A 27041-nucleotide genomic window follows, 5' to 3' on the forward strand; every position below is an offset into this window, starting at 1 on the left:
TAAGCACTGCCTTTAGTACAATATTGTAGGCAAAGAGGGCAGAGAGGACAAAAGATGAAATGTGAACATTCGGTCTCAGTAATTCTTAGCAAGCCCTGTATCTGATAACTAAGTGCCAAGGTTGATAAGAAGAGTTTTGCATTAGGCACACATTTCCTTCTTTCTGGCAAAAGTCAGCAGACCACTGAAAGGAGGGAATATAGTGGCATGCAGAATTTATTTTCCCAGGGATTCTCCATCTAGGTCAGGAAGAAAAGAATTCCCATACACAATTCATAAGTAACAATGTTTTCACCATAGACTTAAATTCAAACATAATGTATTCACAGCTTAATTTATGGTTTTTGAAAATACCCTTGAAATATTTTCTCTTTGAATAAACATTTTCTCATTTTTCCTTCTTGTTTAGAACTTTAAAGAATATCAAGCACTGTTCAGAAGTTTTGTTTTCTGTTGGATAATCTCTAAACATTGCGCTTTTAAATCACTATCAAATAACTTTCCAAAGAACCTGAATCTTTTGGGATGCTTCTTTTTTCCTCTTGAGAAGTTAGAAAAGGAAACAAAAGAAGCAAAGAAAACTTAAAATGTCCTTTATTCATTATTCCAACAATAGGCAAAGACCAAGTTTCCCCAACCAAAGTAAGCAGGTTAGGGAATTCTCAGTGTACCCAGTGAAAATATGTAGTCTAGGTACTGAGTCACATGAATATGTTATAAAATATAAAGCTATTGTCCTAACATATGACACATTTAAAATTTCCCTTCCTCCTTATTTCCCAGTGCATTTTGAGAAGAAAATTCTAATAATATTTTGTTCCCTCATAAAGCCCATTTCCCAGTACAGTCACATGTGCACATTTATTTTCTATTTTGAAGAAACCAAGTTACTAGCAAGATAACTTTTCTAAAACATTTTTCTTTACATGAGAATAGAAAAGGGTTAAGTTGAATAATTAAATGTTCTCTTGCTTCCAGCTGCTTTTCCCTCGCTCTGCTTTCTCAAGTTTCTTAGTCTCTCCTCTTGCCTACAGACTGACAGTTCAGGATTATCTAATTTCTCAGTCTAATTTCTCATTTTTCAGTGTTAAGATGTGAATTGTCAAGATAGTAGTTTTAAATTTGAATTAGGGGAGTTCCCGTCGTGGCGCAGTGGTTAACGAATCCGACTAGGAACCATGAGGTTGTGGGTTCGATCCCTGCCCTTGCTCAGTGGGTTAACGATCCGGCGTTGCCGTGAGCTGTGGTGTAGGTTGCAGACGCGGCTCGGATCCCGCGTTGCTGTGGCTCTGGTGTAGGCCGGTGGCTACAGCTCCGATTCAACCCCTAGCCTGGGAACCTCCATATGCCGCAGGAGCGGCCCAAGAAATAGCAACAACAACAACAACAACAACAACAACAAAAAGACAAAAAAAAAAAAAAAAAAAAAAAAAAAAAAAAAAAAAAAAAAAAAAAAAAAAAAAAAAAAAAAAAAAAAAAAAATAAATTTGAATTAGGTTTTCTTCTTTATTACTATGCTTTTATTGAGTTATAACTTACAAGTATAACTCAAACTGTATAGTTAAGTGTATATCTTAACTACATGTATAGCTAAGATATATATATATGTATATCATATATATATATATCTTAACCATACAGTTTGAGTTATACATATGCATCAGAATTTATGGGGAGGATTTTCTTAAGATACTCCTGCTAGGAAATTAAAACATTGAATCTTTGCCTTTATAAAGAACCAAATTGATAATGTATAGAAAAATACATAGCATATCATAAATGTTACATAGATTGTTGGGTTACTATTTTGAAAAAAATTAAATTTCTCATGTGCCTTTTGGGGTTTATTAAGCTGGCTCACAAGTGGAATTCTCAATTTGTTTTTCTGTTTGTTTTTAAGAAAATTAATGCAAAACTTCATGATGGTGTATGTCAACACTGTAAAGAAGTTCTTGAATGGCGTGTAAAATACAGCAAGTACAAACCATTATCAAAGCCGAAAAAATGGTAAGTTAAATTTCTTAATTACTTTACCAGTAATACCAGTATCATAGTTTATTACTTTACTCCCTGATTTCAGAATTATGTCCAGATAAATATTAAGGTGAATAGAGAAAAAAAATTTCCATTATCCTATGTAGAACAGAATTTCATCTTACATTCTGAATCTTGGCTTGTGAAGGCAAATAGATTGGAAAGGCGGATTCATCATTTCCTTCCCCATTCTTTCATAAATAAAGAATGTAGCATTTTTATTGCATCTTGTTCATAAAACAAGATTAGGGTTAAGGCAGAGAAGGGAAAGTTTGTTTTGCAAAGTTCTGTCTCTGACTGATGAGGTTACAATATTTACTATATATTATTTTTTACCAAAAGGGTCTTAAAGAGGGTCTGACCTTTTACTTTGACCCATGAAGTTTACTGAAATGGCTTAGATTAGGTATCGTAAATAAATCACTAGATTGATAATGTATAACTTCATTCCTCTGAGGTTTTGAGTCTAGTGAAAAGATACTGGACTTTGTTTCTCATCTGTCCCTTACCATTCTATAATTTTGGGATTCTGTTTCATCAGCCTTATGTACCTCCTGGGACTGCTCCCTTACCTCCTTTGGCTTATCTCAGTAAGGATCATATCAGAGAGTAATTGACGCCTGAAAGAGAAAAGTGACTATTTTAAATATAAAAATTAGCATTAGTATGTGTGATATTGTTTTTACAATTATGAGTTTTAGTTTGGTAGTCTTTATAGTAGCTCTTTAGAATACATTTGTTCCTTATTGCATTATTTTCCTTTTAGCTATTACATAGTGGCATTTTCCATAAATATATTTCCTCTTCCTTTCTGAGAGGAAATTTTTATTTATTTATTTTTTGCTTTTTAGGGCCACACCTGCGGCATATGGAGCTTCCCAGGCCAGGGGTCAAATTGGAGCTATAGCTGCTGGCCTACACCACAGCAATGCCAGATCTGAGCCAAGTCTGTGACCTACACCACAGCTTATGGCAACACTGGATCCTTAACCCACTGAGTGAGGCCAGGGATTGAACCTGCATCCTCTTAGATGCTAGTCAGATTCGTTAACTGCTGAGTCATGATGTGAACTTCTATGGGAGGAAATTTTAATTAAAGTTTGGAAGGTCAGTCTAAATAATGAATGATATAACCCTTGCTGTTCATTTCTATTGAAAAATTATGTCAGCTCTGTTGTGCATTTTTAGCTCAAATTATGGGATTATTTGTTTACTTGAGAATATTTAACAGCTTTGAATATCTTAATTTGGGTGATTTATTCTGCTAGAGATGCTTCTGAAAGGTTAAAAACCTCAAGCAAAGATAGACTAATGTAAGTTTTTTATAATTTTTTTTCTGTGTTGCTCTTTCAGAGCAAATTGTTAATGTTTATTATAGATATATTTGACTCTCTTTTAAATAGCTATAAGTTTCTCTGTCCTATCTGGATCTTTTCTTCATATTTTATAACATTTCCTCCCCAAACAAGACACTTTTTTAAATTTTAATGATTTTTATTTTTTTCCATTATAGCTGGTTTACAGTGTTTTGTCAATTTTCCACTGTATAACAAGGTGACCCAGTCACACATACATATATACATGCTTTTTTCTCACAGTATCATGCTCCATCATCAGTGACTAGATAAAGTTCCCAGTTCTATACAGCAGGATCTCATTGCTTATCCATTCCAAAGGCAATAGTTTACATATGTTAACCCCAAATTCCCAGAAAACGCTCTTTTTTTTTTTTTCTTTTTTGTCTTTTTGCCTTTTCTAGGGCCGCTCCCGCAGCATACAGAGGTTCCCAGGCTAGGAGTTGAATGGGAACTGTAGCCGCTGGCCTACACCATAGCCACAGCAACTCACAATCCAAGCCTCATCTTCGACCTACACCACGGCTCAAGGCAACGCCGGATCCTTAACCTACTGAGCAAGACCAGGGATCGAACCTGCAACCTCATGGTTCTTAGATTCATTAACCACTGAGCCACGGGAACTCCCAAAGAAAACACTCTTAAACAAAATTTTGAAGTTATTCTCTCTGGCCTAAATTAGCAATAGGAAAATCTGGCAACTGTTTGTACTACCCAATACTAGATTTCCAGGAATGAATTAATTGTGTTCTCTACCATAGGAATTAGGTGCTGGTTGTGCTATAAACCATGTAATTTTAGTTGATAGGCCTAGTACAAGATTTGTAGTTTTAAACAGGTCTTTCTTATTTTGAGATTTCATCACTAATCTATTTTTCTCTTGTTTTATTTCCTAAAAGAATTTGAAGTATAGATAATATTTACATGGCCATAGAGTTTTTATAGATTCATGTTAGAGGAAATCATTAAAAAAATTTATGCCTTATTCATTATCTGCTTTTAATCTCTTTAATATGTGCTGCATCCTGTATCTTTATCTTCATCGAATGTGCCCGTATACAAGAGATCACATCAATTATTCTAAATTTTCCAGAAGCTGTGATTTGCTATAGAATTTCTGAACTTGATCATTTTATTTTACTTTAGTTTTTTTTTTTTGTCTTTTTGCCTTTTCTAGGACTGCTGCCGTGGCATATGGAGGTTCCCAGGCTAGGGGTCTAATCAGAGCTGTAGCCACCAGCCTATGCCACAGCCATAGCAACACAGGATCCGAGCCTCATCTGCAGCCTACACCACAGCTCACAGCAATGCTGGATCCTTAACCCACTGATCAAGGCCAGGGATCAAACCTGCAACCTCATGGTTCCTAGTCGGATTCGTTAACCACTGAGCCACAACGGGAACTCCCATGAACTTGATCATTTTAGACAGCTCTTGGATTTTCATTCTTTTTGTGTATTGTTTACTGTCTTAATATTTTTACGAATCCAGAAGAATTTGCATATTGTTAATTCTAGGAGAACAGATGTTTTACTCAGCAAGAAATAGAAAGTAAAAGGACACAGTGTAAGTAGTAAATCTTGTTTAGTTCTAGAAAACTTAAAACACAACTACCTTTAAGAATTGTTGGATGTGAACACATGGACTCATAGGTCGGCAACTCCGTCCTGTTTGGAGTCATTGAGTCAGGGAAGCTCATGATGATGTTGCCAGTAGCCAGACCCAGTGGCCTTTGAGATGTGAGTCAGAGAGGACCTTGGGAGCTGCTGTTCCATATCACGCTGAGGCAAATGAGATTAACCATAGAATAGCTCCTAATGAATGCAAAATAAAAGGAATATAGTAGTGTACAAATACCAAAGTATAGGTAATTTGACAGTAAAGCCTGAAGGAAAATCTCTAGGAATTAAGAAGCCCAAGCTAATGCAAAACAAATGAGAGCTCATGAGAGACTTAGAAACTACTGTAACAAGCTCTGAACATGAATTTTAAATTACATTAGAATTTTAGGGAATTCCTGTCATGGCTCAGTGGTTAACAAATCCGACTAGGAACCATGAGGTTGCGGGTTCGATCCCTGGCCTTGCTCAGTGGGTTAAGGATCCGGCGTTTCCATGAGCTGTGGTGTAGGTTGCAGACACGGCTCGGATCCCACGTTGCTGTGGCTTTGGTGAAGGCCGGTGGCTACAGCTCCGATTAGATTCCTAGCCTGGGAACCTCCATATGCTGCGGGAGTGGCCCAAGAAATGGCAAAAAGACAAAAAAAAAAAAAAAGAACTTTAGATGCATGTCACCTATTAGTTATGTGTGACTAGTGCAATACTGATATGATACTACCCTTTGATATGATAAGGCAATTTGAAATATCATGGAGTACATAAAGCTTCAGGTCTTCATAGAAATAAAGTGAAAGGCTCATAAAGATAATACTAAACTCTGTAATAGTGCTAAGATGATCTGCCCATTTTGTTTTAGTCAGCATATTCTTCACCAGGAGTCCCCATCCAAAATTTTGGCTCATATCTTTTTTTGTCTTTTTAGGGCCACACCTGTGGCATATGGAGATTCCCAGGCTAGGTGTCCAATCGGAGCTATTGCTGCCAGCCTACACCACAGCCACAGCAATGCCAGATCCGAGCCATGTCTGTGACCTACAGCACAGCTCACGGCAATGCTGGATCCTTAACCTGCTGAGCAAGGCCAGGGATCAAACCAGCAGCCTCAAGGTTCCTAGTTGGATTCCTTTCTGCTGCACCAAGACGGGGACTCTGAATTTTGGCTCATATCTTTTGATTTTAAGGCAAGAAATTGCTCCTCCCTGGTGGAGGGCTGTTGCGGTGCTACAACAGACATCTCCCTTGACACCTGAATGGTATAATCATTATTAAGATGAGTAATGAATGGATCGGTAAGAATTGTGATTCAGGACAAGTCAAAATCTTTTTGTAGAAAACCTTTTTCTTTTTATGTCTGCACCTGAGCTACATGGACATTCTCAGTCTAGTGGTCGAATCTGTAGCTGCTGGCCTATACCACAGCCACAGCAGCACGGGATCCTTAGCCCACTAAGCAAGGACAGGGATTGAAGCCGCATCCCATGGCTACTAGTTGGGTTTGTTACTACTGAGCAACAATGGGAACTCCCAAAGCTTATTTTTAAGTGTCTTATTTTTTGACTTGGGGGAAAAGAAAATCCTGAATGATAAATTAACATTATTTGTTAGCATTCCTGGTCAGTTCCAAGTCCTTCATGAACACTGTAAATAATTTTGGGTGCGGAGCTGAGAATTATTTAAAAAGCAAGAAATCTAAAAAATGTAAAGTAATTTGTATAACTCTTAGAGAAGAAAGTACTTGATATTTTTTACTTAATACTCATTTATAGACATTTATATCATTTTCCAGGTACTGGAAGTACAGCCAGTTAAAAGACTGTCCCCTTCCTCAAGCAATGTAAGACAAATGAAATGGCCTTTTCTTTCTTCTTTCTTTTTTTTTTTTATTCTGGGCTCTGAGGGATTAAATGTTTTGCCCAAGATAAGAATGTAAAGCAGTTGGAGTTAAGATTCAAATGCAAATTATCCTCTTCCAAAGACCTGATTTTCTACTCTCCCACAGTGATTTCTCAGTATTTTAATATTCATTCAAAAAGTCTTTTTTCCCTCCCTACGTGAGCCTAATTCTATATTAATTTTTACCCAAGTCACCTATCTTGTTTATGGAAGTTGTCTACTGCTGAATACCGCATACATAGCCCTATCTTTTTTTTTTTTAAATGCATGTATCTAGACAAATAGGTTTTACTTGCAGGTCCTTCCTGAAATGCCTAAGCTGTTACCTAGAAACTTCTTATGCCTGGTGTTTCAGGCAACCAAGCAACCTCTTTTCCTGTTAATTTAGAAATGTAGTAGGCAAATACCCACATTCGTGTTAGAATCTCTATCCTGTTTTTTTTTTTTTCCTCTTCCTACCCATTAAAAAAAAAAAAAATCGCCAATAGTGTTAGCTCATGTTTAACATTACCATAGTATTAGAAGAGAAAGAAGAAGCTAGTACAAAAGGGCAACAGGCCGCAAATAGCTTGGGGTCTGGGAGGGGAGGCCTTTTCCTCCTAGGGGACATTTGGCAATGTCTGGAGACTGTTTTTTTTTTTTTTTTTTTTTTTTTTTGCCATGACTAGAAAATCTGGGAGGGATGCTACTAGCATGTAGTGGTAGAGGCCAGGAGTAGACTAAACATCCTTAGTGCACATATAGACCCACAGCAAAGACATATTCAACCCAACATGTCAGTAGTGTCCTGGTTGAGAAACCCTACTGCTTACAAAATAGATGAACACTCACAGAGTCAAGCCACTGAAACTTCATATATATATATTAGTTCAATGGTTTTTAGACTTTTCAGCCTTAAAATTTTTGAATAAAAGCTTACCCAGGAATCCATTGAATACCACAGGCCAAAATGAAATTGCCTTAGATGGAGAAAAGGGAGACCAGTCCTTAAATGCCATAAGAAGAATGTTGATTGAAAGTAGATTTCTTCTTAAAAGTATTTCAAGTGAAGAGAGGAGGAGCTGGTATAACGTGCCTTGAAACCACATTGTTCTAGGGATGTGTGGCCAAAGAGTTTCATGACAGGTGGGTGCTTTATGCCTAAAACACTGTTTACTTTTCATTAGACAGAGTCACTCCCCCTGGTCCTCACATCCAGGTATTGCACTTCTTAACTGATAATTTTAAAATCGATTGCCTCTTAATTTTTATCTCCTCTGCCCCAGTGCAGCCCTCATCTCTTCATACTTCATTGCATTAAATAAATAAATTCTTCTCTATCTCACCTCTACTGACATACCTCCCTTGGCCCAGATAAATAACATGGTGTTATTAAAAAGGTTTATTTCACATAACTGTTTCAAGGGCTCTTGTGGGGAAGAGTTGGGTCTCTAGCAGCAAAAAGCTCAGTGGACGCTAAGTGGGGCTTTGTCCCCTCAGAAGTTCTGCTTTTATATGTTTACTGTATAGTGTGTTAAGGAATAGAAGGGGGTGGTGCTCTAAACCGAGAGACCAAAAAGTAATACTAGTGGTGAGAAAATGAGGTGTTGCTAAACAGGTACCACCCTATAGCTTGCCTCTCTAATAATATGCTTGCTCCATCTTTACTACAAAGCTTTTTTTCTGACCAAATTAACCAAACTGAAGCCTTCAAGATAATCTTTTATAAACCAAATGTATTCTTTTTTTTAAAGTTATCCATTATTTTTGTAGCTGTGGTGAAAAACACATAACATAGCATTTTCTATCTCAACCATTTAAAAGTGTACAACAGTTCAGTAGTGCAATAGATCTGTAGAACTTAGTCATCTTTAAAGTTCGAAGCTTTATACCCATTAAACAACTTCCTTTTTCCCCTCCACTCAGTTCTTGGTAACCACCATTCTACTTTCTGTTGCTATGAATTTAAGTGCTTTAAATACCTCGTATAAATGGAATCATACAGTATTTGTATTTTGTGACTGGTTTACTTCACTTAGCATAAGATGTTCAAGGCTCATTGAACAGAATTACCTTCCATTTTTAGTCTAGGTAATATTCCATTGTGTGTGTGTGTGTGTGTGTGTGTGTGTGTGTGTGTGTGACATTTTGTTTATCCAACCATCCATTGATGGACATTTAGGTTATTTCCACCTCTTGGCAGTTGGGAATACTGCTGTGAACATGTTTGGGCAAATATCTCTTCAAGACTCTTTTTTCAGTTATTTTGTGTGTAAACCCAGAAGTGGGATTGGTGGATGATTTGGTGTTATATTTTCATGAGACTTCTCCATACTTTTTTCCGTAGTTATCACACTCTAATCCTACAACAGCACATAAGGGTTCAAAAATCTCCACATTCTTGAGCACATATGTTAACCCTTTTATTTTTAAAGGGAAGAAGTACTGTACTCTTAAAATTCTGCCTAATAAAATGAGTACCACTGCCCTTATTTTTCAAAGAAAGTAAATTAATGCACAGAAAGCACCAGGTATATCTATCCACCAGCTAACAGTAGCTTGCACTCATTCCGTGGTGCTGGATTGTTGTATTTGTCCATCAATTGGTATTCATTACTTGAGTTTTTTCATTGAGCAAACACCATAACATAAATCTTGATCCATTTATTATCACATTTTAGATAGACAGATTCCATTTGTAAGTATTCAGGCCGTATTTGCTTTCAGTGTTTAGGAACTGAGCTCACTATAAGGTAACTGAAGAATAATGTTTGCAATATACAGTGAGTCCTTCCTTATCCCTTTATGTAACCTCAATTTATAGCATCTGAGTGAAGATCCATTGTTTAGGTGACTAATTTTATAATTCACATGTTCTAAACATTTTGATGCCTCCTTTTTGATGTATTGTAAAACTGAACACATTTATCAGCTCTTTGTATTCCTGAAGTACAGTTTCTTTTATTAAAATATACCTTTGAAAAGCCTTAGTCATCATTGGTATCAAGTTATATTGTATACATTGGAAAATTAAATAGATTTGAAATGAAAAGGAAAAATAAGTGGATTTATAAATGAATTACTAGATAAAAATTTTTTTCTTGATTTTTCTTTTTTAAATTTGAAGAGAATATTTATGTCAGGACACCTGAAAATTAAATGCTTTGCTATAGAATCTTCTAATAGAAAAATTGTCTCTGCTAGTAAACATTGGAGCTTGGGAAAATTAATTGGAATGGAAATGCTTTATATTTTATAATAGGATCATAGTTAGAGAAGGCTCTTGACTTGGTGATATTTTGTATGGGGACATGGCTACAGATGAATCAACAAAGTTGAATTCCTTAAAAATTGGATGTTCAATTTATGTTTATTGCCTGATGACTGGCCTCTCTCTCTCTCTTTCTTTCTTTCACTGGCACCATATATATATATATATATATATATATATATATATATATATATATATATATATATAAAATATATATATTTATATATCATATAAATATTGTGGAAAATGAAGTGTCTTTCTATACATTCTTTTATTTTTACTATTTAAAATGAACATTATTGCATTTATCTGGTTTATAGATTATTAGGCCCTTTCTGATCTTGCTGCACAAACCCCATCATTTTTATTATTTTTGGCCACACCCACTGCATGTGGAGTTCTGGGGCCAGGGATCCAACACAGTAGCAACCCAAGATGCTCTAGTGATAATGCCGGATCCTAACCTGCTGTGCCACAAGAGAACTCCCCCATCATTTTTATTATTAACTTAGGGTATTAGACTGGGTAGAAATAAAAGGTGAAGTACCAGTTGTGTCCATTACATTTTCCAAATTTTATTGGCTAAGTGAGAAGGATTGGAATTTTTAAGTGGTGAATTAACTTTTGCACAAAGTACAGGCAACATTCCAATAAATTTCATTGAAATAAATACATTATTATATATATTACTAGACCAGTGAAAAACTGATTTCTAACTGCTGCAAAAAATGTAAAAAATTAGGAAGAAAAAATTATTCTAAAATGTAATAGGAGAAAGGGATATTTAATGATGAGACCCTCAGTGTCAGCCACTTCCTCTCTAGACATGTGTGTACCCATGTGTACTTTATTTGAAAATTCAAGTAAGGTTATGATGGCAGAGGTAATTGGGATGAAGATAGATGAACAGTGTATGCTATCTACCAGAATCCAAGCAGAATTAGAAGATAGTGAACACTCAGCTATAGTTTGACTCTTTCTTTTTCTTCCTCTTCCTGCCTGCAAGCCCCACAAGCCTGGGAAAAGTGTACTATAAATAGCCAAGGAAACCCCTTCAGTTGAGTGCCTTTTTCCTTTAATACAGCGTAACTTCCAAGAGTAGGGACTGGGAGTGGCATTGCAGAGCCTCTATCTTAGTTCAGTAAAGTTACTTTTAGTACTCTAGGATGTAGAAATAGCTTTGTTGTCATAGAACCTTCTCCTTTACTGATATTTTAGAAATCCAATTTTACTTTTACTGTCTAGTCTCTGAAATGGTGTATTCTTTCTGATTTGAATCTTAACTGTAAAAGTTCAAGCTAAGAAATCCCTTAAAAGTAGAAATTATATTCTTTTGGTGAGATTTGTGAGAATTATTGCTGGAATTATGCAGAGAATTTTTAGAAAGTTGGTAACATTTGAGAAATCATAGTAAAAGGAAAGGAAAAGATTTCAAATACTTAGAGCTGGGCTAACATCACGTAAAGATAAGATTTCATTTTAAACCTGGTACTATGAGTTTTACCTTCTTTTTTTTTTTTGTCTTTTTAGGGCTGCACCTGAGGCATGTGGGAGTTCCCAGGCTAGGGATTGAATTGGTCAAACCTGCATCCTCATGGACACTATCTTGAGTTTTTAACCCGCTGAACCACAACAGGCACTCCTGTATTTAGTTTTTAAAGGAACCTCCATACTGTTCTCCATAGTGGTTGTACCAATTTACATTCCCACCACCAGTGTAAGAGGGAATTTACATTCCCTTTTCTGTATACACCCTCTCCAGCATTTAGTGTTTGCATACTTTTTGATCAGGCCATTCTGATCGGTGTGAGGTGATTCCTCATGTAGTTTTGAACTTGCATTTATTTAATAATTAGTGATAATCTTTTCATGTGCTTTTTAGCCATCTGTATGTCTTCCTTGGAGAAATGTCTCTTTTGATCTGCCCATTTTTGATTGGGTTGTTTGTTTTTTGATATTAAGCTGCATGAGCTCTTTATATATTTTTGATATTAAGCTGCATGAGCTCTTTATATATTTTGGAGGTTAATCCTTGGTCAGTCACTTCATTTGCAAATATTTTCTCCCATTCTGTGTGTTGTCTTTTTGTTTTGTTTATGCTTTCCTTTGCTGTGTAAAAGCTTTTAAGTTTAATTAGGTCCTGTTTATTTATTTATTTTTATTTTCATTACTCTAGGAAGTAGATCTGATAAGATATTGCTGCAATTTATGTCAAATAGTTTTCTGCCTGTGTTTTCCTCTAAGAGTTTTATTTGTCTTTGTTTATTTTTGGCTGCACCTGCAAAATACAAAAGTTCCTGGTCCAGAAAAACTAAGCACAAAAGTGACAGTGCAGAATCCTTAACTGGTGAGTCACCAGGGAACTCCCTCCTCTAAGAGTATCTAGTCTTAAGTTTATGTCTTTAATCCATTTGAGTTTATTTCTATGTATGGTGTAAGAGAATGTTCTAATCTCACTCTTACACATGTAGCTGTCCAGTTTTCCTGGCACCACTTACTGAAGAGATTGTCTTTTCTTATTCTTGCCTCTTTGTCATAGATTAATTGACAGTAGGTGTGTGGGTTTGTTTGTTTGTTTTTCTGGGCTTTCTGTCTTGTTCCACTGGCCTGTATTTCTTCTGTGTTAGTACCATACCGTTTGGATTGCTGTAGTTTTGTTGTAGAGTCTGAAGCCAGGGAACCTGGTTTCTCCAGCTTTGTTTTTCTTTCTCAGGAATGCTTTGGCTCTTCAGGGTCTTTTGTGTTTTCTTATAAATTTCAGAATTTTTTTGTTCTAGTTTTTTGAAAAATGCCATTGATACTCCCTTTTTTTCTTGATGATTCTGGCTAAAGTTTCATCAGTTTAGTTGATCTTTTCAAAGAACCAGCTTTTCATTTCATCAATCCTTTCTATGGTTTTCTTCATTTCTATTTCATTCATTTCTGCTCTGATCTTTATGATTTCTTTCCTTCTACTAACTTTGGGTTTTGTTTGTTCTTCTTCTAGTTGCTTTAGGTGTAAGGTCAGATTGTTTGCTATTTTTGTATCCTGAGTTAATATTGTATTGCTGTAAACTTCCCTCTTAGAACTACTTTTGCTGCATCCTATAGTTTTTGGATCATTGTGTTTTCATTTTCATTTGTCTCTAGGCATTTTTAAAATTTCCTCTTTGATTTCTTTTGTGATCCATGGCTTGTTTAGTAGTATATTGTTTAGTCTCCACATGTTTGTGTTTTTTGCAGTTTTTTTTTTTTTTCTTGTCATTGATTTCTAGTCTTATGGCATTGTGGTCGATAAAGATGCTTGATATGATTTCAATTTTCTTAAATTTACCAGGGCTTGCATTGTGGCCCACCATGTGTTCTATCCTGGAGAATGTTTCATGTGCACTTGAAAAGAATGTGTATTCTTCTGGTTTCAGATGGAATGTTCTATAAATACTAATTAAGTCTATCTTGTCTAATATGTCATTTAAGGCCTGTATTTCCTCACTGATTTTCTGTCTGAATGATCTGTCTGTTGCTATAAGTAGAGCATTAAGGTCCCCCACTGTTAATGTGTTACTGTCACTTTTTTCTTTAATGGCTCTTAGCATTTGCCTTATATATTGAGGTGCTCCTGTGTTGGGTTTTTATATATTTATAATTTTTTAATATCTTCTTTAGAGTTTATTTTGTCTGATAAGAGTATTGCTACTCCAACTTTCTTTTGATATCCATTTTCATGAAATAACTTTCCATCCACTCCCTTTCAGTCTCTATGTTCCCTAGATCTGAAGTGGGTCTCTTGTAGACAAAATTTATTTGATCTTATTTTTTGTATCCATTCAGCCAGCCCCTGGCTTTCAATTTAATATCAGATTCCTAAGTTTTGACTCAAAGTCATCCACCATGACTTGAACCATTCCTATACCTTAAATTAACCAATGCAATTTTCCCTTATAGAATGAAAATGTGTCTGTTAGAAAACTTTTATCTTGTTTAACCAGATTTTCCTTACTTGATCTACAAGAACCAAGAAACTGGCCCTGGATTTGAAAGATAATTTGGTATAATCTACATATTTTGTGAGGAAAATGTTGTCATAGGAGGAGACTGGAGTAATGATGGATGGTATTATCCCAAATACAGGTCTTTTCTGACAAAGAAGATGGGATTGCTAAGGATAACAGCCAGTAAATTTGATTCAGTTTGCACTTATCTTAAATAGCAACTTCAATGTAAAAGACACTGTGCTGTGCATTATAAAAGATACCAAAACTCTGATACACAGAGATTTACGATCTTTTAGGAGAGATGGCCCCACAGATTACTCTTGGACAGACTAGAAAAGGTAGAAGACTGCTATAAACAGTGTTTACAGGAAACCCTATGAATAAGGCACAAGGGAATGGAGGGAGAATGAACAAGAACCCCCTGTGTCCTTTGATGGACAATGAAGATACTCTTGAGCTCTCTTTATGTGTCTTGTCTTGGGGTGCCACATAAGCTGTAATTTGTTCATTCATTTGCTCTTGTTAGATTTTCTTTCCTCTTGCTACATAATCCTGGTGATTCATAAACATTAATCAATGTTGCTTTTCAAAAAGAAGATTCTCTATCTGCTTTGTATATACATTTAATAAAGGGAAAACAAGACAGAATTTTGGTTCAGTGGTTGGATTTCTAGCCTTAAAAAGTGTTTCATTCACTATTTTTTTGGTCCATTTTATCAAACAAAAGTAAACATTGTTACATACTAAAATATGATCAGTCCCTCTTTGTGGCAATTATATATATATATAATTATATATATTATATATATATAATATACACACACACACACACACAGAGGGAGAGAGAGGGAAAGAGAGAAAGCTTGGCCTCTTTGGTTTATCTCTTTAGCTCCAGCATTTCTTATCATAGCTTGAGGCTCTGATGGTTAATCAGTGATGTAAGAGTCATGTCACCACATTCCAGGAGTATTAAAATGTCCTAGAGTGTAGTTTTAGACACTTTATGTCATATCTTAGTATAATGACCATAAACCCTGGCTTTAATTCTTATCCAAAGACTGGGTTCTTAATATTTAAATGTAAAAGTGGAGAGTTTTCACCGCTGTTTTCCATTGTGTACCTCTGCAGAAAGCCTACTTTTTGACTTTAATATTGATTGCTACAACAAGCTTTGATTTAAAATTGCCTGCTCCAAGTAGTAATTTTGAGCAGTAATTTCCATTTTTTCTTTTATTCTAAGTTACTCTTGCTCACAGGTGAATATTTTATACTCTTTTAAGAATTATTTTAATCAAATCTACTGTAGTAATGGAGTCAGTAAAATCTCTTAAATTATTTTCACATTGATCATTTAGGAACACAAGGAACTGAATGAACTTCTACCCAGAGTTCTTGGAATTTGAGGACATTGTTTCCTTAAAAGCATTTCCTAAGTAGCATGTGATACAATTCCTTAGTATGGTTTCAGGATCTTTCTGTGTTAGCACAGACTACTTAGAGTCACTGTAGGAAATGTCACTTTATAGAACTTTGTCAATGTGAGTTTCTGTTTCTTGTACATCGAGGGTGGAGTACCACAGCTCACTGTTTACGAAAGCACATAGTAATCACATGTGAGAGTATTATGAGTGGAGCTGAATTATGATAAAGGTTAAAATGTAATAATATAACCAGGAAATGAAGGCAGTGCCAGAAAAGTTGTGGCAGAGTACTTGTAGAAATACTAGAAATATAAGATCAGTTCTTTTCCTGCTGGTCTTTATTGTCTAGATCAGTGGTTCTCAATACTTTTGTTCTCAGGACCTCTTTATATTCTGAAGGATTACTGAGGACCCCAGATAACTTCATTTATATATTTTTTAATGGGTTATATCTAATTTAAATTGATATAAATTATTGTATTAGATATAAAAGCTGAGACATTTTAAAAATAATTATTTAATAAATGATTTAAACATAAGCAACATGCCCACTAAGTATTAATATAACTTTTTATAAAAAATAACTTTTGAAACAAAAATGTTAGTGAGACAAGTGGAATTGTTTTATATTTTTATTAATTTCATTAATGTCTGAGTGGTAGAAGGAAAAGGAAACAATATAAAGAGTAAAAGTAAATTTTAATAATCTTTTCCAAGGGGTTCCTGTTGTGGCTCAGTGGGTTAAGAACCTGCCATAGTGTCCTTGAGGATACAGGTTTGATCCCTGTCCTCACTCAGTGAGGGCTTGGATCCAGCATTGTTGTAGCTGTGGGGTAGGCCTCAACTGAAACTCAGACTTGACGCCTTGCTCAGGAACTTCCATATGCCACGGGGGTGGCCATAAAAATAAATTAAAAAAATAAAAAGTAGTCTTTTCCAGATAATTGCAGAGATTCATCTTTGATATGATATCAGAGGGGTAACTTCCTAAAGATTAGTTAAATGAAGAATTTGAAACCACATTAATGAACACTTTATTATACTAAAATTCATTGGTCTGTCTTGCACTCGATTGGATCTTCATTCATGCGTGATTTTGTAACATCATACATTTGCTCATTTGGAAAATATTAGTTCACTGAGTGATACAGATCTTCCAAATGTTGCTGTGTTTTTATTAAACATTATAAAAAGGTCATGCTAATACAAAGGGTGTCATCAAAAAGTCTGTGGGTTTTCATTTTTCATTTTTGTTATTTAATTTAGTTTGTGGAGGTGACAAATACAGTGATTACTAGTACAGTTTAGTGCCACTGTCTTTGTTTTATGTTCTATGTTAACTTGCCAGCACTTTTAGTGTCCATTATAAAGAATGAGACTCAAATAAAATGACTTTCAGTGATATGTATATATCAAGGAAGTAAATGTGGTGACATTTTTAAAAAAGTGTACTACTGTCTCCTTTATCAGCAAACTTGGTTTATAGGAGTGTCCTGTGTTTTGATTTGACCACAGTTTTCATTAAAATGATTAGTTGTGATATATGCATAGTCAAGATGCATTGTTTCTGGGAATCGTATTCCATGGAGAAATGAAAAGAAAGCAAAACCACCATTACTTAACATCTCTGGAGTACTTTTAGTAATGGGCTCACAAAATATTCAAAACATAGCCATTTTCAGGGGAAATGAGGTAAAATTTATATTTAGGTGAATTTCAAGTTTTTCCTTACTACGCATTTTGTAAGAAAAAACACTCAGGAGTGATTAAATAATTTACAGCTATTTTTAAAGATGTTTCAAGATACTGCACAAGTTTTATGACAATCTCAATGTATATCTCTTATCATTAAAATAACATCTAAACCATTCCATGCTTAAGATCACGATTCTTTGTCTAGACAAATGTGATATATTTAGGTGAAAAAAATAAAAGGCTGAAACTCAATTACTTTCAGACTTTCTCTCACTCTGTTCCCCATGAAGACATAAAACCTAAATTAAGAGGTTTGAAAGCAAAGGTGCACAAAGATCTCACTTCTGTGACAGAGAAACTGGAAGGTTATAAACATCTAAAAATGTACATTATTTACCTTTTCACAAACATGATACATTTATAAAAAGGAAAAAAGTAATTTTATTTATTTTTCCATACCAGATGTCATTTTTATTATTTTTTCTTGTTTATTAAAAACAGTGAATGTCATAAAAAATTAAGGAATACAGAAAAGTGTACAATAGGAAAATATAAATCAGCTATAATATAACTACCTGGATATAGAAATATTAGCATTTTTCTGTACTTTATATTTTATTTCCAATTTTATTTTTAATTAAAAAATTATTGGCATATAGTTGACTTACAATGTTGTATTAATTTCAAGTGTATAGCAAAGTCCATCTGTTATACATCCATTCTTTTTCAGATTGTTTTGCCATAGGGATTGGAAGTGTGTAATTTTTTAAATGTGTGTTTGTTTTGCATCTCCTTATAAGATAGGTATATTTATATTCACAGAGCTATAACCTATTTTTTAGAATGAATACAACCTGCTTTTCAGAATGAGTTTAAATTTGGAAAGAGCATAATTGCTTTCAGGAACAGAATCTTTCTCTTCTCAACCAGTTTTAAGAACACTGAAAACCCCCGTCAAGGCAGTAGTACTTTGATCTGGTCAGAAGCTCTCAAGTGGTAATGTACATGAGAATTTCTTGAAAAGTTTGTTAACGGATTCTTGGGACCCATCCCCAAGATTCTGATTATGTAAATAATGGGTAGAGCCAAGGAGTCTGCATTTCAATAAGCTATGTAGTAGGTGTTTGAGCCAGTGTTAAAAGTCACTGTTTTGAGGATTAGATGAGCTAGAAGAATCTGTTATCTTTTCACTCCACATTCCAAAACAGGATATCCCATTTTTGAGCCTATTTTGAATGTAAATTTTAACATTAACAGTTCTATAAATACAGTTTTATTCCTGAATTAGTAATTTGAATACCTAAGGACTGGTTTATCCCAAGAGTTTCTGTTATTAAACAACATTTGCATAGAATTTTAACATTAACAGTTCTGTAAATAAGCTTTTATCCCTGAATTAGCAATGTGAATACCTAAGGATTGGTTTATCCCAAGAGTTTCTGTTATTAAAAAACATATTCTTAGAAATGAATTTCTTTGAAGCCTCAGAGGAACCTATCCAGGACAGACTTTCTTTAAAATTATTTAAAAACTTAAAAAAATTGAAGGCAAAAAATACTCTGAAATTTTTCCTAATCCATATGGATTTTAGAATATTGTGTGTGTTCTTTCTTTTTTTTTTTTTTTTTTTTTTTTGTCTTTCTAGGGCTGTACCGAGGCATATGAAAATTCCCAGGTTAGGTGCACGTGCTTGTCTACACAATAGCCACAGCAATGCCAGATCCTTAACCCACTGAACAAGGCCAGGGATTAAACGTGCATTCTCATGGGTACTAGTTGGGTTCATTACCACTGAGCCATTATGGCAACTCCACTGTGTGTTCTAAGGGCATAAACTTTTAACCTAATTTTTATTGCAGTGATTAAGTAAAGCTGTTTGGAAAGTCAAAACACAAACATACCAAGTAACTAAATAAAAAAAATTTTTGAAAGTATTTTCACTTTGTATATTGAAGAGTATTTTTTTTTAAATTCTGATTTATTTTTCCCAGTCAAGTCTCTTACATACAGTAAATTTACCCTTTGCAGTGTACAGTGTAAAAAACAAAAATCAGATGAGTGAATTTTACAGATCTTATTGGCTTTATCCAATTTAGCAGATGGAAAGAAGCTCTGAGGAGCTATAGAATATTGAAAGGCTGAAGCAGAAGAAAGCGGGATCCAGAAAGTTACATTAGGCAAAAAAGCAGGTTTGTTATTGCAAGGTTGGTTTCCTTTGCCAGGGTGGCAGGAGTCTAAGAGTCAGATTATCTAGCTAGTCAGATTATTCCTGATTGGTTTAAAATTCCTTTTCTGGAAGGCCAAAACTAAAATCGTCTCACTTTGGTGATTTGGTGCTTAGTTTAAGTAACTGAATTTGGGGACCTGTTGTTTTTAACAACAGTTTTATAAGTTTTGAGAAATGAATTCAGTTGTGAGACCATAATTAAAATACACTGCTGTTACCCCCCAAACATTCCTTTGTAGTTCTTTGTATTCTTTTGTAGAACTCTTTTTAGTTCCTTCTACCTCATTCCTAGTCCCTGGCAAACAGTGACCTCTTTTCTTTCCCTATACTTTTACTTTTTTGGAGAATGTTATATATACGGAATCATGTGTTAGATAGTCTTTTGAGGCTGGCTTCTTTAACTTAGCAGATTTGAGATTTATCTGCACTATTGAGTTAATCAGTGGTTAAGCCCATTTTATTGCTGAGTTATATACCCATTTCTTCATTCATTGGTTGATGGACATTTAGGTTTTATAAGTTTTTGGTGATTGTGAACTATACTGCCATAAACGTTCATGCACAGGGTTTTGCGTGAATGTATGGTTTCACTTCTCTTGAGAAAAAAACATCTAGCAGTGAGGTTACAGGGTTGTATGTTAAGGTTATGTTCATAAGAAACTGGCAAACTATTTTCCATATTGGCTGTATCATTTACATTGAGACTAGCAGTGCATGAGAGAACCAGATGTTCTGCATCCTTAGTATTTAGGACTGTCAGGGTTTTGTTTTTTTTTTAAGTTTTGTTTTGTTCTATTTTAGCCATAAGTGAATAGCTGTATCTCATTGTGATTTTAATTTGCATTTCATTGATGACCAGTGGTGCTAAGCATCCATTCATGTGGTCATTTTGCATCCTTATTTCTTTTTTTCTGTTCATGTCTTTACTTCATGACTTTATTGAGTTACTTTGTTTTAATTATTACTCAGTTTTTAAGAGTTCTTTATATATTGTGAATACAAATCTTTTATCAGATATGCATTTTGCAGATATTTTCTGCCAACCTCTGACTTATTTTTTCATTTTCTTAATAGTGTCTTTTGAAGTGGAGAAATATTTTGGTGAAGATCTGTCTAACTTATCAGGGTTTGCTGATCATAGTTTTGTCATAATTAAATCTTTGCCTAGCCTAGAATTACAAATATTTATTTTCTCTTATATGTTCTCCTAGAAAGTATGTAATTCTTAGTTTTATTTGGGGTTTATGATCCATTTCCTGTTAATGTCATGAATATTGAACTGTTCTAGGGTCATTTGTTGAAAATTCTGTCCTTTCTCCATTGAATTCCCCTTGTACTGTGTTAAAAATCAGTTGATTATATATGTCAGATTATATATCTGTTTCTGGACTCAACTTTGTCCCATTGATCTTTATGTCTGTCACCAATACCACACTACCTTGATTACTACAGCTTAAAGATAAGTCTTGAAATCCAGTCTTGAGTTTTGTTTTTATTTTTCAAATTGTTTAGGCTATTATGTTTGCTTTTTCTTATAACTTTTAGAATCAGCTTCTCAATTTGTACGGAAAGTCATAGGTCACTGCTAGAACACAGAAATACAGTTTATTTTAATTTACCCAGTTTTAATTTCTAATGTCTTTTGTAGATTCTGTGAGATTTTCTACATAGTCAGCGATTTGTGAAAAAAATGAAGACCATTTTATTTCTTACTTTCAGATCTGTATGACTTTTACTTTTATTTTAGTTTTATTGCACTGCCTAGGACCTCTAGTATGTTTTGGGGTTGTTTGGACTGTGCTCATGGAATGCGGAAGTTCCCAAGGCCAGGGATTGAACCTGCACCATAGCAGTGACAATGCTGGACCCTTAGCTTCTAGGCCACCAGGGAACTCCCTCCAGTATATTTTTGAAAAGGAGTAACGAGGGCAGATATTCTTGCCCATTTCCAATCTTATGGGAAACTTATTCAGTCGTTCATCATTAAGTATGATACCACCTATAGTTTCTATGTAGATGCTTTTTACTGGGTTGCGGAAGTTTCCTTCAGTTTATTGTTTACTGAGAGTTTATATAATGAATGGATGTTACATTTTTCTGCATCTATTTAGATCATCATATGGTTTTTCTTCCTTAGAACATTGATTTGGTGAGTTACAGTTACTAATTTTGACATTGAATCAGCCTTTCATGCCCTTGGATAAACCTCACTTGATCATGATGTGTATCCTTTTTCCCTATTGCTAGCTTTGATTTGCTAACATTTTGTCACATTTTTATACCTATGTTCATTAGAAATACTGTAATTTTGTCTTTGTTTTATTTTGATGTCAGGGCTTCAACAAATGAGTTGGGAACTTTTCCTGTCTTTTTTTTTTTTTTTTCTGAAACGATTTATGTACAATTAGTATTATTTCTTAAATGTTTGGGTAGAATTCACCAGTAAAGCCATTTGGGCCTTGTTGGAGGGTTTTTAACCATAATTAAAGTTTTTCTTTACTGTATAGAGGAGTTTTTAGATTGTCTGTCTTTTCTTTTTTTGTTGTTTTTTTGTTTTGTTTGTTTTTTGCTTTTTTAGGGCCACATCTAAAATGGGATGGATTTTAGGCTAGGAGCTGAATCAGAGCTGCAGCTGCCAGTCTACACCACAGCCACAGCAATGACAGATCCTTAACCCACTGGGCAAGGCCAGGGATCAAACCCCATCCTCATGGATACTAGTCGGGTTTGTAACCTGCTGAGCCACAACTGGAGCTCCCTGTCTTTTCTTTTTGCCTTTTTTTTTTTTTTTTTTTTTTTTTTGGTAAGATTTTTATTTTTTCTATTAAGTTGATTTACAGTGTTCTGTCAATTTCTGCTGTACATCAAAGTGACCCAGCATATACACACACACTCATATATATATATATACATATATATACACACACACACAGAGACATTTGTTTTCTTACATTATCTTCCATCATGTCCTGTCTCTTTTCTTAAGCAAGTTTTTATACTCTGTCTTTCCAGAAATTTCTCCATTTTAATGAACTTGTTGGATTTATAGGCATAGAGTTTTAAGTAAATTTTTCTTATTATTCTTTTAATAGCTCTTGGATCTATAGTGTTGCTCCCTCTTTCATTCCTAAAATTGGTAATTTGTGTTCTCTTTTATCTTGATCCTGGCTGTGTGTTTATGAATTATATTAATCTTTTCAAAGAGCCTGCCTTGTGTTTTATTGCTTTTCTCTATTTTTCTGTTTTCAATTCATTAGTTTCTATTCATATTGATATCACTCCCTCCCTTTTGTTTGCTTTGAGTTTAAGCTCTTCTTCTTCGCTTAATATAAACATTTCATTATGTAAATGTCCCAAAAACATCTTTGGCTTCATTCTGCAAATTTTGATGCTAGTTTCATTGTTATTCAGTCAGAATATTTTCTAATCATCCTTGTGACTTCCTCTTTGACCTATATTTAGAGGTGTTTTGTTTAATTTCTCTATATTTAGACATTTTCCAGATATTTTTCAGTTACAGATTTCTAGTTAATTCCATTGTGGTAAGAGAAAATGTTTTATATACATTTTAGGTTTTGGGGTTTAATTCATTGAGTTGGTTTTATAGCTCAGAATATGGGCTATCTTAGATTCTGTTCCATGTGTGCTTAAAGAGAATATATTGCTTGTATTGGATGAAGTGCTATATAAATGTCAGTTTGATTGATAGACTTCCATCAGTAAGGTGTTCTATATATCTTTACTGATTTTTGTCTACTTGTTGCTTTACTTACAGAGAGAGTATTGAAGTCCCCAGTTGTAATGTGGATTTGTTTGTTTCTCTTTTTAGTTCAGTAGTTTTGCATCCCTTATTTTAGCATGATATTTTTAGGTGCATAAACATTTAGGATTATTGAGTCCTTTTGGGACATTGATTCCTTTAGTGTCATGTCCTCTCTTAAACCTGACAATTTTCTTTGTTTTGTGGTCTATTTTAATAGTAATGTAGCTACTCCAGCTTTCTTTTGAGTTGTGTTTACATGCTTTTTTTTTCCCCCGTCCTACTTGTTTTAACTGTATACAAAGCATACCTCAGAGATATTGCGAGTTTGGTTCCAGACCATCTCAGTAAGTCAAATATTGCAGTAAAGTGATTCAGATGAATAAAACTTAGTTTACATAATACCATAGTCTATTAAGTATGTAATAGCATTATGCCTAAAAAAATCAATGTACACACCTTAGTTTAAAAATACTTTATTGCTAGAAAATGCTAAACATTATCGAGCCTTCAGTGAGTCATAATCTTTTTTCAGTAGTAACATAAAAGATTACTCATCACAAATCACCAACATAAAAGATTACTCATCACAAATCACCATAACAAATATAATAATAATTTTAAAAGTTTGAAATATTGCAAACATAACCAAAATGTGACAGAAGCACGAAGTGAACAAATACTTTTGGGAAAAAGGCGATAAGCTTGCTCAAACCAGGGTTGCCACAGACCTTCAACTTGTTTTTTAAAAAAGCAATTATGCAAAAGTACAATGAAACAAGATACGCTGTTTATGTCTAAAGTGAATTTCTTATATCTTGTATCTTGCACTCCTTATGTCTTGTATCTTGCACTCCATGTTTCTCTTATTTCTTTTTTTCTTTCTTTTTTTTTTTTTTTTTTTTATTTTCCCACTGTACAGCAAGGGGGTCAGGTTATCCTTACATGTATACATTACAATTACATTTTTCCCCCACCCTTTGTTCTGTTGCAACATGAGTATCTAGACAAAGTTCTCAATGCTATTCAGCAGGATCTCCTTGTAAATCTATTCTAAGTTGTGTCTGATAAGCCCAAGCTCCCGATCCCTCCCACTCCCTCCCCCTCCCATCAGGCAGCCACAAGTCTCTTCTCCAAGTCCATGATTTTCTTTTCTGAGGAGATGTTCATTTGTGCTGGATATTAGATTCCAGTTATAAGTGATATCATACGGTATTTGTCTTTGTCTTTCTGGCTCATTTCACTCAGGATGAGATTCTCTAGTTCCATCCATGTTGCTGCAAATGGCATTATGTCATTCTTTTTTTATGGCTGAGTAGTATTCCATTGTGTATATATACCACATCTTCCGAATCCAATCCTCTGTGGATGGACATTTGGGTTGTTTCCATGTCCTGGCTATTGTGAATAATGCTGCAATGAACATGCGGGTGCACATGTCTCTTTTAAGTAGAGTTTTGTCCGGATAGATGCCCAAGAGTGGGATTGCGGGGTCATATGGAAGTTCTATGGATAGATTTCTAAGGTATCTCCAAACTGTTCTCCATAGTGGCTGTACCAGTTTACATTCCCACCAACAGTGCAGGAGGGTGTTTTTCTTATTTCTAATATTTCCATTTGGCTCTTGAAAAGCAGCTTTATTAAGATTTACTAATAATTCTTAATTATAAAATAATTCACATACTCTACAATTCATCCATTTGAAGCAGCTTAGCAGCTTTTAGTATATCACAGAATTGTGCACGCACATCAGTTTTTGGAATTTTGATCATCTCAGAAAGAAACCTCATACCAATTAGGAGTCAGTCTTCCTTTCTCCCCAAAACATCCCCCCATCCATTCTTTCTCTATAGATTTGTCTATTTTGGACATTTCATATGAACAGAATCATATACTATGTGGTCTTCTGCAACTGGCTTCTTTCACTTAGCATATTTTTTTCATGCATGTTGTAACATTGATCGGTTCTTAATTCTTTTTTATTAGTAAATAATATTCCATTGTATAGATATATATTCTTATTTATAAATTCATCAGTTGATCAACATTTGGATTATTCCCATGTTTTCGACTCTTACAGATAATGCTGCTATGAACATTGATGTACAAGGTTTTGTGTGCATTATCTATTTTCACTTCTCTTCAGTATATCTAGAAGTAGAGTTTCTGGGTTATATGATATTTCTGTATTTATAGCCTTTTGAGAAACTGCCAAATTGTTTTTAAAGGTGACCCACCATCAGTATGAGAATTCCAATTTCTTCACATCCTTACCAACACTTGTTATTGTCCTTCCTTTTTTTTTTTTTTTTTTTTTGTCCTTCTTTTTGATAATAGTCCTGGGTGTATGGTGGTTTCTCATTGTGGTTTTGATTTACATTTTCCTGATAACTAAAGATGTTCAGCTTCTTTTCGTATGCTCATTGGCCGTTTATATGTCTTCTTTGGGAAAATGTCTATTCAGGTCCCTTGCTTATTTTTTATTGAGTTATTTGTCTTTTTACTGTTGAGTTATAGGAGTCTTTAGTGTATTTCTAGATACCAGTTCCTTATCAGCTATGATTTCCAAATATTTTCTTCCATTTAGCAGGCTTTTCCTTTTACTTTCTTAATAACGTCTTTGATGCACATGTGGCTTTAATTTTTTAAGAATTGAGGTATAATCGACATACAACATTATATTAGTTTCAAGTATACAGTGTAATGATTCATATACATTGCATAATGATCATCATAGTAAGTCTAGTTAACATCTGTCACCATACATAGTCACAAATTTTTTTTTTTCTTGTGATGAGAACTTTTAAGATTTACTTCCTTAGCATCTTTATATGCACTGTGGTATATATACTGTATGTTACATTGCTATGACAATTTATTTTTTAACTCAAAAGTTTGTACCTTCACCCATTTTGCCCACCCCCTCCCCCTTGCCTCTGACAGCCATGATCTCTGTATCCATGAGCTAGGTGTTTTATTTATTTATTTTTTCTTTTGTTTAAAGATTTCATATGTTCTTAAGAGCATGCTCTTTCTCTTTCTGACTTATTTCCTTTAGCATAATGCCCTCAAGATCCAAACATGTTGTTACAAATGGCAAGATTTCCCTCTTAAGGAGTTCCCACTGTGGTGCAGAGGGGTAAGGATCAGGTGTTGTCTTTTTAGCGCCATGGGTTTGATCCCCAGCCCAGTGCTGTGGGTTTAGGATCTGGCATTGCCGCAGCTGTGGCTTGGATTTGATTCCCTGGCCCAGGAACTTCCATATGCTGCAAGTGCAGCCAAAAAAAAAAAAAAAAAGAAGAAGAAGAAGAAGAAAAGATTTCCCTCTTTATTTATGGCTGAATAATATTCCACTGTGTATGTATGTATGTGTATGTGTGTCTACACATAGATTACATTTTCTATCTTCATTCATCCATCATGGACACTTGGATTGTTTCCATTTCTTGACCATTGCAAATAATGCTGCAGTGAACATGGGGTACATGTATGTTTTAAAGTTAGTGTTTTTATTTTCTTTGGATAAATACACAGAGGTAGAATTGCTGGATCATATGGTAGCTCCATTTTTAATGTTTTGATTAACCCTTATAATGTTTGCCATAGTGGCTGCACTAATTTACATTCCCAACACTGCATAAGGGTTCCTTTCTTCTCACATTCTTAGCAACATTTGTTAGTTGTTATCTTTTTGATAATAGCCATTCTAACAGGTGTAAAGTAATATCTCATTGTAGTTTTAATTTGCATTTCCCTGATTATTAGTGATGTTCACCATCTTTTTGTGAACCTGTTGGCCATCTGTTTTATCTT

At 34.5% G+C, this 27041-nt stretch overlaps 1 protein-coding gene across 5 annotated transcripts in view; it reads left to right on the top strand.

The window, feature by feature from the left end:
- Positions 1–27041, top strand: part of C1H9orf85 (chromosome 1 C9orf85 homolog) — a 65681-nt gene that overhangs the window by 32428 nt on the left and 6212 nt on the right. For 3 of the 5 annotated variants that reach the window (XR_014822719.1, XM_013993618.3, XM_084987765.1), the window contains exon 2: positions 1901–2007. Coding sequence is in view for 3 of the 5 variants with exons in the window: in XM_013993618.3 (XP_013849072.3) it covers positions 1901–2007 (107 nt within the window). In the remaining 2 variants the exon portion in view is untranslated. Of the gene's footprint in view, positions 1–1900; positions 2008–6794; positions 6843–27041 lie in introns of all 5 variants that reach the window. The other 2 variants (XR_014822718.1, XM_013993617.3) reach the window with 1 other exon arrangement.

This window comes from Sus scrofa, chromosome 1, assembly GCF_054392235.1.
Source record: "Sus scrofa isolate SSC_HxYL_T2T_F1_AM1 chromosome 1, Sscrofa_HxYL_maternal_Yorkshire_Landrace_v2.0, whole genome shotgun sequence".
In the NCBI taxonomy this organism is placed as follows: domain Eukaryota; kingdom Metazoa; phylum Chordata; class Mammalia; order Artiodactyla; family Suidae; genus Sus; species Sus scrofa.